Source organism: Perognathus longimembris, chromosome 8, assembly GCF_023159225.1.
Source record: "Perognathus longimembris pacificus isolate PPM17 chromosome 8, ASM2315922v1, whole genome shotgun sequence".
Taxonomy (NCBI): Eukaryota; Metazoa; Chordata; class Mammalia; order Rodentia; family Heteromyidae; genus Perognathus; species Perognathus longimembris.
The window spans coordinates 14,189,275-14,206,651 of NC_063168.1; the positions used below are offsets into that span (position 1 = coordinate 14,189,275).

General features: G+C 42.5%; 1 protein-coding gene across 1 annotated transcript in view; it reads right to left on the reverse strand.

Annotated features, from left to right (window-relative positions):
* Positions 1-6,488: 6,488 nt before the first annotated feature.
* Positions 6,489-17,377, reverse strand: part of Kcmf1 (potassium channel modulatory factor 1) — an 82,730-nt gene continuing 71,841 nt past the window's right edge. Inside the window, exons 6-7 of the mRNA XM_048352591.1 lie at positions 15,955-16,237; positions 6,489-8,573 (exon numbers count right to left, since the gene is read on the reverse strand). Of these exons, the coding sequence (XP_048208548.1) occupies positions 8,312-8,573; positions 15,955-16,237 (545 nt within the window). The 3' untranslated portion in view covers positions 6,489-8,311. The remainder of the gene's footprint in view (positions 8,574-15,954; positions 16,238-17,377) is intronic.

The window sequence follows — 17,377 nt, forward strand, 5'->3', positions numbered from 1 at the left end:
AAAAATGCAGGTTTTGGAGAAAGTAATGTCTTGTTATGAGAGGTTCTGAGGCAAAATTATATGCATTTAAGACTGGCTAGAACAGCTTACATGACTAGGTTTAGGAAGCCACAAAATAGTCCATGGCCCCTTGGCTCACACCTGTAACCTTGGAGACAGGAGTGGTCAGACATTAAGAGGAGACTGTGGACTGTCGAGCCCGTATCTACTTTATGCCAGCAGCACCATTAGCCAGTCCCAATTTCTCCTATGTGAGGCCCATTTCTAAACTCTCACCCAGGATCGCTCCAGTCATCTGATCTTCCAAGGATAACAGGTTCGGTAACTTGAAATCACTGGGCGTGTAAGGAAGAAAGTCTCCTGTAGGAAATTATTTCTGAAGAACTCTTCTACAAGTATGTCTATAAAAATTGCAGGTTGTAAATGATGTTTAAAACTTAAAACGAGGGCTGGGGATATAGCCTAGTGGCAAGAGTGCCTGCCTCGGATACACGAGGCCCTAGGTTCGATTCCCCAGCACCACATATACAGAAAACGGCCAGAAGCGGCGCTGTGGCTCAAGTGGCAGAGTGCTAGCCTTGAGCAAAAAGAGGCCAGGGACAGTGCTCAGGCCGAGTCCAAGGCCCAGGACTGGCCAAACAAAAACAAAAACAAAAACTTAAAACGAGCCGGGCACTGGTGGCTCGTGCCTATAATCCCAGCTACTTGGGAAACTGAGATCTGAAGATCACCATTTGAAGCCAGCCCAGGCAGAAAAGTCCCAGTGAGACTCTTATCTCCAATTAACCACTCAAAAAACCCCACAAGTGGCTCTGTGGCTCAAAGTAGTAGAGTGATAGCCTTGAGCACCAAGAGCTCAGGGACACAGCACAGCCCAGGTGTCCTGAGCTCAAGCACCATGACTGACAAGAAAGATAGAAAAAGACAGAAAGGACCAAAAGAAAGAACCAAAGCCAAAGAAAGATCGACTTCAAGTGAACCTCTGGGGGGACAAAGTAGGAACGAATCAACAGCTACACCACTGCCTGCTAAGGACAAAAACTAGACTCCTGATGGGGAAAGACCTTCTGGCAAGGGGAAACCATCACCCAGCCTTGGAAAGCAGCCTGCTTTGCACACATGGCTCCCAAGACTTTTTCCAACCAGGCACAGCCAATACTCACCCATGTCTGCAGGTCATCTGCACAGCCAACAGTTACAAGATTGGACAAGCCATGGGTTCCTTTCCTTAGCTGCTGTAAAGCTTGACATTTTTTCTTTTTTGCTGATGCTGGGCTTTAACTCAGTGCCTCACACTCTGGCTCTGCTTGCTTTGCTGGTGTTTTACAGGAACCACACTTCCAGCTCAGTTTTTTGTTCATTGCTAGAGACAGAATTTTACAGGCTTTTCTGTGGCAAGGCAGGCTTCTAACCGTGATCCCTCAAGTCTCAAGCCTGGGTAGCTGGGATTGCAGGTGTGAGCCTCAGGTCCCGGGCCTTAACCTAAAACGTGTCAACTTTCAGGCTTTGTAACTTGAGGAAATCAACCAAGGCAGCTGCCTTGACAGCGCCTGGCTTCAAGGTGACATGGAATTGAGATTCCGAGGCTTATCTCAGAGGTATGAATTATCTTTCAAAATGGAATTTGCTGAGAAAGTAGCAGGAAATATTGTCTCTTTTTAAAAATTGGCAGTGGTGGGAACCGAATGCAGGGCCTCACGCATGCTAAGCCCCCTACCACAGCAGTCCAACCTGAAGAGTGCATCCGCAGTGAAGTTTGCTGCAGGTTCCTTAAGGAACTTCCTGAGCTCAGGCATTTAAAGAAACAGTTCGACAAGAGATGGGCTTTAGAAAAAGGAACCAGAGTACCAAGAATACTAATCAGAGGGGCTAGGAATATGGCCTAGTGGCAAGAGTGCTTGCCTCCCATATGAAGCCCTGGGTTCGATTCCCCAGCACCACATATACAGAAAACAGCCAGAAGTGGCGCTGTGGCTCAAGTGGCAAAAAGAAGCCAGGGACAGTGCTCAGGCCCTGAGTCCAAGCCCAGGACTGGCAAAAAAAAAAAAAAAAAAAAAAAAAAAAAAACTAATCAGAAAGAAACACTGCTTCAGCAAGGCTGAAGTCGATAGGTACATGGAATTACATTATTCTAAACCATTTAAATCAAGCTGGGTGCTGGTGGCTCATGTTGTCCTAGCTACTCAGGAGGCCGAGATCTGAGGATCACGGTTCAAAGCCAGCCTGGGCAGGAAAGTTTGTGAGCTCACGGACAGTGCTCAGGTCCCGAGTTCAAGCTCCATGACTGACTAAAAAAGGTAAGTAAATAAAAGCAAAAATCTGCAAAATGGGGGGCTGGGAATATGGCCTAGTGGTAAAGTGCTCACCTCATATACATGAAGCCCTGGGCTCGATTCCTCAGCACCACATATATACAAAAAGCTCAAATGGCAGAGTGCTAGCCTTGAGCAAAAAGAAGCTGAGGACAGTGCTCAGGCCCTGAGTCCAAGGCCCAGGACTGGCAAAAAACAAAATCTCCAAATTCTGCCCTCCCTGTCCTGCATTCCCATCCCAACTTCTTCCCACTACACACTGGACATGAGACGAGTCACCCATTTCCTGCCTTCCCATTTCCTGAAGAAAATTGTCCTAAAGGCTCTAGGTGAGCTTTAGAAAGAGCACAACCATTACTTTTTTATCAGCATTATCAACTTTGGCCTAATTCTAGGAAAAGTTCCTTTCTAACATTTTACTTTACCACACATGAAACCAGTGTAGCATGTCCTGACTGTGCACGCAAGTAATTAACAAACACAACAGATACTCCATAGGCTGGGGCCCTAGCTGAAGTCAGTGCCAGGTAAGCAAGTCAGGCCTCCAATCCCATTCTCAGTACTGCCAAAAGAAAACAAAAGCTGGGTGCTGGTGGCTCAGGTCTGTAATCCTAGCTACTACAGATTGAGATCTGAGCATCCCAGTTCAAAGCCAACCCAGGCAGGAGAGTGCGCGAGATTCTTATCTCCAATTAACCACCAGAAAGCTGGAAGTGGAGCTGTGGTTCAAAGTGGTAGAGCACTACACTCGAGCTGAAGAGCTCAGGGACAGCGCCCAGGCCCAGAGTTCAAACCCCATGACTGACAAAAACCAAACCAAACCAAACCTCCCAAACAGCCTCACATGGAGCGGATGTGGTTGTCAAGCTTTACAAAACTGTTGTATTTCTTCAAGAATTTCTAGCACTTGCTCTCCCATCATACATATGGCTTTTTTTTTTTTTTTTTGCCACTCCTGGGGTTTGAACTCAGGGCCTGAGTACTGCATAAGCTTCTTTTGCTCAAGGATAGCCCTCATGCCACTTCCAGCCTTTACTGACTATGTGGTACTGAGGAATCGAACCCAGGGCATCATGCTTCCTAGGCAACCACTTTATCACTAAGACGCACTCCCAGCCCATGGCTGCCTTTTTTTTTTGGCCAGTCCTGGGCCTTGAACTCAGGGCCTGAGCACTGTCCCTGGCTTCTTTATGCTCAAGGCTAGCACTCTGCCACTTGAGCCATAGCACCACTTCTGGCCATTTTCTGTATATGTGGTGCTGGGGAATCGAACCCAGGGCCTCATGTATACAAGGCAAGCACTCTGGCCACTAGGCCATATCCCCAGCCCCATGGCTGCCTTTCTTATACACACCCGTTACTGGGCTGTAGCAACCATACTAGACTCCAATCACAGTGGACAAATCAATTCTTCCAGTTTCAGAAATCTTATTTACAAAGCCGTAGTTTCTATAGCATGCACAAAGCGCTGGGGCTCCAACACTTAAAATCCTTTCAGCCCTCCTTTTCTTATTTAACTTCCAATAGTACTATGAAGGACCTATTTGTCCAGCCCCAACTACCATAAAGTAAAATATGTGAAGGATGTAGAATATCTGTGAACTCTTTTGGGGGAAGGTAGGGCCCACTGAGAGAACTCTTGGGGTTCCTTGTCACACCCGTAACCCTTTCTGCTTTACTTTTTCTTTGCCAGTCCCAAGGCTTGAACTCAGGGCCTGGGCGCTGTCCTGGAGCCTCTTTGTGCTCAAGGGTAGCACTCTACTACTTGAGCCACTCCTGATCTAAGATCAGGTGTGACTCACTGTATCTGGCTGTGTGTGTGTGTGTGTGTGTGTGTGTGTGGTGTACATCAATTCTGAGGCTGGAACTTAGGGCTTGGGTGATGTTCCTGATTTTGGGGGGGGGGGGGTTTGCTCAAGGCTAGTACCCTACCATTTGAGCCACAACTTCACTTCCAGTCTTTTGGAGTCTCATGGGCTTTCCTGCCTCAGCTGGCTTTCAAATGTGAAACCCCCTATCTCAAGCCTTCTGAGAAGATAGCCTTACAGATAGTAGCCACCAATGTCTACCTGGCATTTACCTTTTTTTTTTTTTTTTTTTCTGAGATAGGGTCACATTAACTTTTCCCAAGCTGGCCTTGAACTCTCAATCTTCTGCTTCTTGAGTAGTAGTTTCCATCTACCCTCTCCCTCCATTTTTTTTTTTTTTTTCCCTTCTTGCCAGTCCTAGGGCTTGGACTCAGGGCCTGAGCACCGTCCCTGGCTTCCTCCCGCTCAAGGCTAGCACTCTGCCACTTGAGCCACAGTGCCACTTCTGGCCGTTTTCTCTATATGTGGTGCTGAGGAAGGGAACCCAGGGCTTCATGTATAGAGTCAAGCACTCTTGCCAGTAGGCCATACTCTCAGCCCCTGGCATTTACTTTTGATTGAGGTCCAAAGGACCAGAAAAGGTATGAGTTGGGTGAATAGTGTATTACTTTAAAATACTACTATAAAATATTGAGAGAAAAGAGGAATCGATCTCCGTGCTGCTTGTTATTTGTAACAATCAGCTATGTTAAACTACATTTGGGGGCCACAGAGGGAATACTTCTACTTTACCGGAGTCTAATAGTAGGCAAAAGGTAGGCACCAATGGTTCATAGTTCAAAGCTAGTCTGGGTAGAAAAGTCAGTGAGACTCCATCTCACCAGCAAAATGTTGAAATTAGAGGTGTGATTCAAGTGATAGTGTGGCTAGTCCCAAGCATGAAGTTGAGCTAAAGGCTCAACCAGTACACAGAAAACAAAAGACTAATCACAAACAAGGCTCCATTATTCTGTTAGCTCAAACATGGATTCTAATTCTGTGGGTTAAAACTAAACAAGAGCCAGGTACTGGCGTGGCTCACACCTGTAATCCTAGCTATTCAGGAGAATGATCTGAAGATTGCCCCAGCAGGAAAAACCTGTAAGACTCATACTCATCTCCAACTAAAGACCAAAACGTCCGAAGTGGAGCGTGACAAGTTGTAGACTGCTAGCCTTGAGCCCTGTATTCAAGTCCTGAGACTGGCACAAAAAACAACAACAAAAAACACCAACCAAATAAAGAAACTAAACAAAAGCAACAATGCAACCTAAACACAAATCCTAAGAATTCATTTTTGTGATTGTGGCCATAAAAGAAAGCACTACTATTTCCATTTTTCCAGAGTTGGGAAATCTTAGAAAAGCAAATGAATTAGAGAAAGTAAATTCCTTTTTCTTCCCCCCCCGATTGTCCATGAGATACTTTTTCACATAGTTTGTCTGGGATTATTTTGGGGTTTAACATACCATATATTCCATCCTATAAACTTCACAAAAGTAGAAATGTAGTGAGAAACATTCTCTGTACTTCTTACTCTTTAGTATAAGTGCTTACTTCTCTATCAATCATGAAAATTAAACTCCTTCAGAACACCTCGAGCAGAAACAATCATTTCTAAACAGGAAGTAAAGACAAGCACTGTGGAATTTACAAATTTATATTGTAGACTCTTGAAAAATAAAACACACACACACACACATACACACACAAACCCTCTGAAGACTTAAGATTTGGTCCTTAGAAACTTCAGTGTAGCTGAAATAAACAACAGTATGTTTCAATTGTCTTTTCTCCATCAAAATCTTTGCAACTTAGTAATACATCCAACAATATGATGTTGATTCAGAAACTAAAGAAAAAGGACACAAGAATTTCAAGGGCTTAAATATATTTTTATATTGATATTCTGTGTCTTTCTACCCTAAAATAATACATTATTGATTACATACAAGATGAGGTGAGGTATTTGTAAAATATTTGATAAAAATAATTAATATACAGTATTCTACATGAGATGGAACCTTATGAACTTCTAAGTCTTCTGAAGTGATAAGTTGATCATCTAGTTTAAATTGTCCTGAACAGACTTGTATAGTTGTTCCCTAAAACCATGTTCAAAATGGAGGATCTTACAGTTCCCCAAAATTGATGCTGAAAAGGGAAAGTACACAATTGGCAATTTGTTTTTCATATCCAAAGTAATGCATTCACACAAAATTAAGACCTCCATACTTAGCATAAAAAGAAAAAAATACTGTATCAGAGATATAAAATCTCTAAGCAATGGTTAGGCTAATTCACCAACACCAAAGAAATTCAAGTGGTCAACAGTCTTGAAAATGCTTTATTGAAATGTGTGATTTGTGTGTAGAAGATGTGTTTGAAAAAACCACAGCTTGAAAACCGGTTTTTGAAACTTCTCAACACCCAATTAAAAAAAAAAAAAAAAAAGGAAAAAAGAAAAGAAAAATCCCACTGGACTTGACTTCTAGTAGCCCAGTGTAAAATTTTCCTTCAAAACATTTTCCATTACAGAAACTAAAGGAAACAAAGCTATTATGTTTGGAAATTGTTGGAGTTTCAGAGAAGAAGCAACAGTTTCTTAGACATAGAGGTGACTTCTTTTTGGTACACTTGGATGAACATGAACTTCACAGTTCTCAGTAGAACACCAGAGAGGTGCTCAAGTCTGTATGCTTGTCAGGTTGAAGAAACAGAGAAACACAGACAGGAAAAGACAAAGATGGTGGGAGAGAGAGAGAGGAGGAAAGAGGAATGGAACGAGACATGATTAGGTTTGAGTCTAGTTATAAATTTATCAGAAGCTGTGCGCACCTTTTTTAAAAAGTCCTAAAATTACATTCCAAAAACTGCCCCCCCAACCCCCAGACCCATTGTCCCTGCCTTGGAGCGATTGTGAACATCTATGCACAAAACTTAAAACAGAAAACAAAATAACTCGGCCCCTCCAAACCCCAAAACAAACCCAAAAAGGCTGTACATTTTTTTTTACATAGAATTAATAATATAGGCATATAGGTGGCATGATTCAATTAAAAGGCTTTACTTGTTATGCCAGAAAAACCCCAATAAATAAAAGGTGCTAAGGTTAGCATTAGGAATTTGGTTGTAACATCATGACAAAATCTGGGAAGGCAAATCCTCAAAGCTCCCCTCAGACTGATCCGTCTCAGCAAACTACAGAGCAAATACATAAATAACACAGAATATGATTGAAAATGTGAAAAATTTAAAAACAGACAACATAATTCATGTTAACTTTGTTGAACAGTAAAATAAATGAAATTCATCTACACCTGAATGAAACATGTTTAACAATCAGAAAAAAATTTTAAACAACCACAAAAAGTAAAAACTTGAAACAAATAGTGAGTAGGATTTGTTTTAAGGGCAGGCACACAGCGCCCCAGCAGCAGATTCCGAGTTGTTGCACTGGTGTCTTCTACAGGTGAGTTAGACAGGCTGGGCTCCCACGGGCAAGATGACTAACAGGGCGACAGGACAGTCACACAGGCGGAGCGCCACACCTTGCTAGGACCCCCAGATTCCACTGCAGAGCTGGCTTTGTGCATAGGAGGCACACAAAGAAAGGTGATTCAGGCAGACATTATTCAAAAGCTACTTTGTCCCATAACCGTTGAATAATGTTTGGGAAAGCTTTGGGCTTTGTTTTTGTTTTTTTTTTAAAGTTTTACTCCTTGTATTTAATTTTTAAATAACAAGGTCACTAAAACTCATGCACGCTGCAAAAAACCTCATGCAGTAGTTAAGGTAAACCATCCAAGCAGTTTTTATTCATTAATATTCATAAATACACACAGCAGCTTCATTAGAGATTTCAATTTTCCTCTTCAGTTTGAATGTGGAGTATTAGGAGAGCCTTTTGCATGTCAAGGTACAGGAAGCAGAGATCACTCTGCACTGCTACCTACATTTACCTGCTAGAAGTAAAAATTAGTTAAGTGGAAATGATTATCATATATATTTTCTCTCTTCCTTTTGAATGTACACAATGTAACAAGAGTGACAGACCTGAAATTACAATCACCAAACAAACCCAGGATAGTTGTTGTCCACTTTCATTGGCAAATACAGCACAGAGGACACTGTCTGCGAATTGGGAGGTCATCAAAGAGGAGGTGGTGGAGGCTCATTTCCTTTATTACTCTCTTTTAAATTTAGGTTCTCTAAAGCAACATCTAAAGGCATAATATCTACACAGCCCATAGCACCAAAATCTGCCATCTCCCCCCGTTCATCCTCATCGGAGGATGAGCTCTCTTCACGCACTAAAGTGGACAGAAGGAGCTCTTGGACGAACAGGCTACGGTCTGCACGCTCGCTTTCCATGGACTGGCGCTCTGTTTCAGACATTTTAGGATCATTCAACCTGTGTAAGTTAAAAAGAAAGAATTCATTGGTAAAAGTCAGTGAGTCCAGGGGCATAGCGTCCACTGTGCCAGCTCCAGGGGCAGCACTTAGAACGTGAGACACTTCACTGGAAAGTGTCTACCCTATCACCTTATTGTGGTCCCAAGAATCCCTCACACTTGTAGCGAAACCTTGAGGTTGCCTTGAGCTATTTCCTTGAGGTGTGACTGTCTCAACTGGGCTCAGTGAGAACAAAGCAACAAAAATAAACACTTGGGGGCTGGGGATATAGCCTAGTGGCAAGAGTGCCTGCCTCGGATACACGAGGCCCTAGGTTCGATTCCCCAGCACCACATATAGAGAAAACGCCCAGAAGCGGCGCTGTGGCTCAAGTGGCAGAGTGCTAGCCTTGAGCGGGAAGAAGCCAGGGACAGTGCTCAGGCCCTGAGTCCAAGGCCCAGGACTGGCAAAATAAATAAATAAATAAATAAATAAATAAACACTTGGACTCAGCTCCTACTCCCTCTAGAAAAAACAGTGCTTTTTTTCTTTATGTGCTATGCTGGCCTGGAATTCAGGGTGCCTTAACCACTGGTTTTCTTGCTGGCAGGTGGCCACTGATCATTTGCCTGTACCTGTAGTCCTACTTTTTGCTGGTTATTTAGAGATGGGGTCTTTGCCTGGGCCTCAGCCTCCTGAGTCGCTAGGACTACCTACAGGTGTGAGCCACTGGTGCCCAATTTAATTTTTCCTTTTTCTGAGGAAATATTTCTGATGATTAGATTATTAGATTCTTATTTCCTTATTAGCCAGAATTTCATGTGTGGGTTGGGAGAAAAAGCAGCAACCCTACTGACAAAACAAAATCTAAACATAGTCAGACAGCAGAATATTCAAGTTTTGAGGGAAAAAATATAAAATTTCTTTTGACTGTTTCTATTATTTCCTTTTTTTTTTTGGCTGGTTCTGGTCCTGAACTCAGGGCCTGGGCACTATCCCTGATCTTGTCTGCTCAAGGTTGGTATTCGTATTCTACTACTTAAACTATAGCTCTACTTCTGGCTTTTTGGTTTAATTTGAGTAAGTAAGAGTCTCACAAGTTTTCCTGCCTGGGCTGACATTGAATTGTGATTCTCAGATCTCAGCCTTCTGGGTAGCTAAGATTATAGACCTGAGCCACCAGCTCCCTCATCTTAGACTAACATAAAGGTATGTCTAGAAACGCAACAGCAGGGGTTGGGAATGTGGCTTAGTGGTAGAGTGCTTGCTTAGCATGTATGAAGCCCTGGGCTCAATTCCTTCGTACCACATAAACAGAAAAAGCTGAAGTGGCTCTGTGATTCAAGTGGTAGAGTGCTAGCCTTGAGCAAAGTTCAGTGACTAGGACTGACAAAAACAAACAAAACAAAACAAAAACCAACAGCAAGAAAACTGCCACGATGAGCTGACCTGTGTTCTAGTGAAATATGGGCTATGCTAGGAAACATGGCTCATCCTCAGAGCCTGGAGAAATGTTATGAACTGAGAATCCTACTTATTGCTAACTTGTTAAAACAATTTAACAATGTCAGTTCTTGGCCAGGCATGGTTCATGCCTATTATCCTAGCTACTCATGAGTATTGCAGTTCCTGGCCAGCCTGGGCAAGAAAGTATAAATGTGAGAACCCTAGTCAAAAAATAATTAAAGCAAACATGGTTAAGGATATGGCTCAAGTGGGAGAAGGCCTACAAGCGCTCAGGAAATACGAGGTCCCAAGTTCAAGCCCCAGTATGCTTACCCCTTCACACCCCCCAAAAAAGGGTCAATTCTCTAAATTTAAAAATCATGGAGATTTTGCTCAACTCAGGGCTTGAGTGTTGTCTCTGAGCTTTTTTTGCTTAGGACTAAGTGCTCTATCACTTGAACCACAGCTCTACATCTGGCTTTTTGGTGACTAATTGGTGATAAAGAGTCTCATGGACTTCTCCTGAAATCCTGAGTAGCTTGGATTATGGCCATCAGCACCTGGCTCAGTAATGGATTTTACTTTTGGAGGCAAAGAAGGAAAGCCACCTGGAGTACTGGGATTAAAAAAAGTACAAAATAGAGAGAAGATGGGGTATGAGAGAAAGGCCAGCAGCACAATGGCAGCGACTTCTGAAAACCAGGAGCATTTGAGTTCATTGACTTACCACACCCTGTTGTCTGACTAACTTCAGGCTGAAGGCCAAGTGCATCCTAAAGCCACATGGATGACATGTACTGGGGAATGGCCACAGGTCAGGCTCTAGTTTAAGTGTTTTTTGGTATGCATTAGCTCTTTGAACAACCATCAGTTAGGACCTAGTAACATTTTACAGGAATAGGAACCTGAAGCAGAGATTAAATGAGTTGCTCATAATCTTACAGATGTTAATCTCTAGTGGATGATTAGATTTATGGTTCAGAAATGAAAAGCTCTACATCATAGAAATGAAAGAAAATGTATATACACTGTATATATGCCTACCTGATCTAGGGAAGGGAAAGAAAAATGAGGGTGTAACAGATCACAAGAAATGTATGTAACTGTACCCCCTTTGCACAACACCTTGCCAATAAAATTTAATTAATAAGAAAAAGAAAATGTATATAGAAAGTAGCTATAGGGGCTGGGGATATAGCCTAGTGGCAAGAGTGCCTGCCTCGGATACACGAGGCCCTAGGTTCGATTCCCCAGCACCACATATACAGAAAACGGCCAGAAGCGGCGCTGTGGCTCAAGTGGCAGAGTGCTAGCCTTGAGCGGGAAGAAGCCAGGGACAGTGCTCAGGCCCTGAGTCCAAGCCCCAGGACTGGCCAAAAAAAAAAAAAGAAAGTAGCTATATAAAATCCACTAAATCTGCTTTGAAGGGAAATGACAGGTCACATTCACAATTGAAATTAAGTTAAGAGCACTGGGTGTGCTGGTGGCTCATGGCTATAATTCTAGCTACTCAGGAGGCTGAGATCAGAGGATCACAGTCCTAAGGCAGCTGCAAAGTCCCTGTAAGACTTTTATCTCCAATTACTCAAAAACCAAAAGTAGAGCTGTGGCCCAAAGTGCTAGAGTGCTAGTCTTGAGCAAAAGATCTGTGTTCAAGCCCCACAACCACTGCCCCCCCTCCAAAAAAAATTAAGAAAGTCACTAGAGGGGCTGGGAATATGGCCTAGTGGCAAGAGTGCTTGCCTCGTATACATGAAGCCCTAGGTTCGATTCCTCAGCACCACATATACAGCAAACGGCCAGAACTGGCCCTGTGGCTCAAGTGGCAGAGTGTTAACCTTGAGCAAAAAGAAGCCAGGGACAATGCTCAGGCCCTGAGTCCAGGGCACAGGACTGCCCAAAAAAAAAAAAAAAAAAAAAAAAAGCAAGTCACTAGAGAATAGTTAATGGAACAGTGTGTGGGTACAAGGCTATATAGTCTCAATGAGAACTACATAAGTGTTAAAAATCGAATTGCAAGACCAGGCACCAGTGGCACACATTTTGTAATCCTACTACTCAGGAGGCTAAGATATGAGTCTCCAAGCCAGCTCAGGCAGGAACATCTGGGACAGTCCAATTTCCAATTAACCTCCAAAGACCCAGAAGTGGAACTGTTACTAAAGTAGTAGGGTCCCAGCCTGGAATGAAAAAGCTAAAGGACAAGTGCTGAGGCCTACAGTTCAAGCTCCAATACTGGCGTGTGTGTGTGTGTGCGCGCGTGCACGCGCACACACGGAATGGCATTGCTTTGAAAAGGCCAAGTCAAATCTATTATATGAAGGTACAGGTTGCACAGACTGCTACAGTATCAAGAGAACTGTAAACAAAATAGGGGTGAGGCCTGTAGCCCTTTGGAGAACATGTGATTCTGATATTATTGTCTTGATTTTCAGGACATAACCTGATGTGATACCTAAAAGGAATTGTTTAGCAAAGATCTTTTTTTTTTTGCCAGTCCTGGGCCTTGGACTCAGGGCCTGTGCACTGTCCCTGGCTTTTTTTTGCTCAAGGCTAGCACTCTGCCACTTGAGCCACAGTGCCACTTCTGGCCATTTTCTATATGTATGTGGTGCTGGGGAATTGAACCCAGGGCTTCATGTATAGGAGGCAAGCACTCTTGCCACTAGGCCATATCCCCAGCCCCTTAGCAAAGATCTTTAAACAGGGGTTAGCAAAACTAGCTGGCACCATTACCAAACCCTGATTTAAGACAACTCACCACTTTCTACATCAAGTATCTAGGAACCCACCCCGCCACCCCCGCAAAAAAAAAAAAAAAAAAAAAAAAAAAAAAACAACAACAACAAAAAACAACCCACCCAAAACCAAAAACCTATGTTCCCATTATAAGTTCTCAGGCAAGATAAATAGGAACTGCCTATGGTCAAAGATGAGACCAAAGATAAAGTCCTAATATACTAGATACTAATTGCATGATCAGAGACCTTACAAACACCATGGCTGCTTTCCTTACTTTAAAGTATGATAAAATGTGATGTTCTGAGAAACTCAGCAATCAATAAATCTTATTTCTGTTACTTGGTTTTCTACTTTCATCAGAAAAAAATGAATGAACACAGGTAACTACATATTTGTCAGAATATGTAAAGTTTTGGGGAATTTTTTTTGGGAGAAATACTGCCTTAGATAAATCAAGTGAGTCTGGATCAAATGATATAATGAAAGATGTGAGCAAATGGCAACTCCTTTGTATAGCTACTTAAAGATAATAAAAGTGTAATTTAAAAAATGTTCAAAATGCAGGACATGGTGACATATGCCTGTAATTTCAGAACTAGGGCAATGGAAGCAGGAGGCAGTGAGTATAGGGCTAGCCTAGGCTACATACATAATGAGACCTTATTTTATTTAATTATTTATTTTGGCCAGTCCTGGGCCTTGAACTCAGGGCCTGAGCACTGTCCCTGGCTTCTTTTTGCTCAAGGCCAGCACTCTGCCACTTGAGTCACAGGACCACTTCTGGCTTTTTCTATAAATGTGGTGCTGAGGAATTGAACCCAGGGCTTTATGGACGCAGGGCAAGCACTCTACCATTAGGTTATATTCCCAGCCCTGAGACCTTATTTTAAAATAACAAGAATACCCTTTAAAAAATGGTATGCAAACTGCATGCACAGCTTCAAGTGACAAGAAGTCCTTCCAGAATCTACAACTTGAATCCAAGGACAACATTCAAGAGGCAGCCTACGTTATACTCTGGGAGTATTGGGTAGAAAAAAAAGAATCCCAGAGCCGGGTGCTGGTGGCTCATGCCTATAATCCTAGCTACTCAGGAGGCTGAGATCTGAGATCCGGCCCAGGCAAGAAAGTCTGTGAGACTTTTACCTCCAATTAACCACCAGAAAACTGCAAGCGGTGCTGTGGCTCAATGTGGTAGGAGCACTAGCAGCAGTAGCCTGGAGCAAAAGAGCTCAGGGAAAGCACCTAGGTCCTAAGTTTAAGCCCCACCACTGAACTCCCCCCAAGAGGCCCCCCATCCCATCCCAGATCAAGCCCACTGAGTGAGCAGGTTTGGGGTTAAAAAGTGAAAAGTGACAACAGGCCTTTTTCATACCTCTCACTTGAAACCTCCTCCTTAGATCCATAAAGGGCAAAAACTGGCCCCAACATTTCAATAATTCTCTTATGTGGCAAAACTCCTGGGATACTGATAAAAAAAACAACAACTAGGACTTGGAGAAATCAAGTCACTTGTATATGACCCAAACCTGTGACTCTGCAAAATCATGGGCCCTCATACATTTTTTATTTCATAGTTTCTTCTAATACCCTAATGAATTATCATACACACTACAAAGATAGTTCTGTATACTAATTCTTTTTTTTTCTTTATATTCTTCTTTAAAATCCCAAACTGTTTTTCCAAAATATGTTTCTTTTTTTTTGGGGGGGGGGAGGCGTTGTATGCTGATAATAAGGCTTAAAACTCAACACTTGGGTATAGCCCTAGAACTTTTCTTCTCAAGGCTGGAGCTCTACCACTTGGGCCACAGCTCTCCTGGCTTTTGCTGGTTAATAGGAGATAAAGAGTTTCATGGACTTGTTTGCCTTGGCTGAACCACAATCCTCAGGTCTCAGGCTCCTGAGTAGCTAGGATTCGGGAGTGAGGCCGCTGGCAACTGGCTCAAAAGTTCTTTACCTTGAAAATAGACAAGACATAAAGGGGCTGGAGGCACAGCAACAAGTGGGGGAGCTCCTGCTTGGGAAGATGAGGCCCGAAGTTCAATCTTCTGTTTGCCTATGAACTTTGGGCAGAAAACTATTTTCTTTCTTTTTTTCTTTTTGCCAGTCCTGGGCCTTGGACTCAGGGCCTGAGCACTGTCCCTGGCTTCTTTTTGCTCAAGGCTAGCACTCTGCCAACTTGAGCCACAGCGCCTCTTCTGGCCTTTTCTGTTTATGTGGTGCTGAGGAATTGAACTCAGGGCTTCATGTATGCGAGACAAGCACTGTACAACTAGGCCATATCCCCAGCAGGAAACTATTTTCAAGTACCTGTAATTTCAGTTTATCCAGTGGGTGGCTTACTGTGTGCTGAAAATTATTTACACATGGTACATCACTTTTTAAACATGTTGTGTGCTAATTATAAGAATTTAAAAATGGGGGGGGGGGAGGCGGGAGAAAAAATGTGGGAGGAGGTAACAAGTTGGATAAGAAATGTACTCATTGCCTTATGTATGAAACTGTAATCACTCTGTACTTGACTTTGACAATAAAGGAAAAAAAAGTATATCCCATCCAAAAGAATTTATATTTAGTGTTCTTAGAAATTCAAAGAAAATCACCACTGTATTAGGAAATCTTCTTTTTACCTTTTAATATTTCACAGCTGAATGAAAATCATGTTAGTTATGAAAACAAATGTACTTAGTATAGCTGATATATACATGGTGTTTAAGTTTTTATGTAAGGTATAAGAAAGTAAAAGTAAATTCATATTTGATGATATATGCCTTGAGAAAAAGAAAATCAGAATTCTTTATCTAAAATAATTTGTAGTTTTAATTGGGCTGTTTTGAGTTGTCATGGTTTAATCAAAGGAAGAGTTTTTTTGTTGTTTTTTTTCTTGGCCAGTTCCTGGGGCTTGGACTCAGGGCCTGAGCACTGTCCCTGGCTTCTTCTTGCTCAAGAATAGCACTCTGCCACTTGAGCCACAGCACCACTTCTGGCCATTTTCTGTATATGTGGTGCTGGGGAATTGAATCTAGGGATTCATGTATGTGAGGCAAGCACTCTTGCCACTAGGCCATACCCCCAGCCAAAGGAAAAGCTTTTAAGAGCTCAAATATATACATACATATAAAAGAAAAAAATATTACACTGCATAGAGTCAAATAAAAGTGTTTCTTCCCCACAATGACCCCACCCCCAATCTATTAATAAACGAGTACCTTGTTAAAAGAAACTGGGAATTCTGGAGAGACTGCTGACTGCTTTCTGTATTTGCTGTGTTGGTTGTTGCTGAGGACTGTGTGATTGTAGTGGTGACACTGCTTGTGTTAGTGCGCCGGGTCGCGTTGCGTGCGGTCTCCAGTTGTTGCCGTGCTGCCTGGGCATGCTGCCGTTCTAGCTGCAGCTGCATCTGCAGTTGTTGTAACTGAGAAGCGGAAGGGCCAGAAGAATTAAGCTGTCCTCCTGTAGAACGTCTCACTCCTGATAACTGAGATAAAAGCTCTGCCAATGGAAAAGAAGACAGTTAACACAGAGGAAAATAAAAAACTACAGATCATTCTTTTACTGGGAGAATACCAAAAGCATTGTGAATAGGTAAACAGAGCAATAAACAGTTCAGCTAAGGAAGGGCTCAATTCCTGCCTCTTGTAGGCAGAGATTTCTGTTTATGAGGAATGCAAAAACATGGATGCTAGCTTTATATATATATATATATATATATATTTTTTTTTTTTTGCTTAATGCAAAACTTAAGTTTTTGTGTTTTTTCTTTTTGGTGGCACTGGGGACTGCTAGGCATGAGCTCTTTATTTGAATCATGCCACCAGCCCTATCTTTTGCTGGTTATTTTGGAGATGAAATCAGTGGATATTTTCTACCAGAACTTGAACTCAGGACCTCATACACTTGAGTTACATCACTAATTCAGTATTTTGATAGTTAAATGTGGAGTTGTGCAGACCCTCCAGGTCTCAGCCTTCTAAGTAGCCAGTATTATACAGGCATAAGCCATCAGTGCCTGGCTCAGAGATTTTTAAAAATCACTTTCATGGTGTAAAAATTTATACTACCCCTTAGCAATACATTAAAGTTGGTTTATAGGTCCAAATCATAATATAAACCCTCTCAATGTACATTCCACAAAAGCAAGGATCAAGCTTACTGCTTATTATAACCCTAGCTCTTAGATCAGAGCCTGACACATAACAGAAATTAAATATTGAATCACTGAGAAAATTATGACAAATCCAAAATTCTGCTTCCCTTTATAACTGTGGCCCTTGTATATTTGCCTGTCATGTCTCTCTGGCACCTGTTGTTGCAGAGCACCAGAATGCTACTAGCATTTCTCAGCAGGGATGGTCCTGAGAACCTGAAGTATTGACCTTGCAGAGTATTGAGTGGGCTGTTATGACCCAGACTTGTATTTCTGAGAGTGTACTCATCAAGGGCAATGTGAATCTCTTTGACCTTGTGTTCTCATCTAAGAAAGATGCAGTTATTGCTGTCTCCTGAGTGGAGCATGTTACAGGACAACTGATGATGTACTTATGTTCCCAGGTCAGCAACGGCTCTGATTCACTATTAAAACAAGTTGAGTGCTGGTGGCTCACACCTGAAGTCTTAGTCATTCTGGAGACA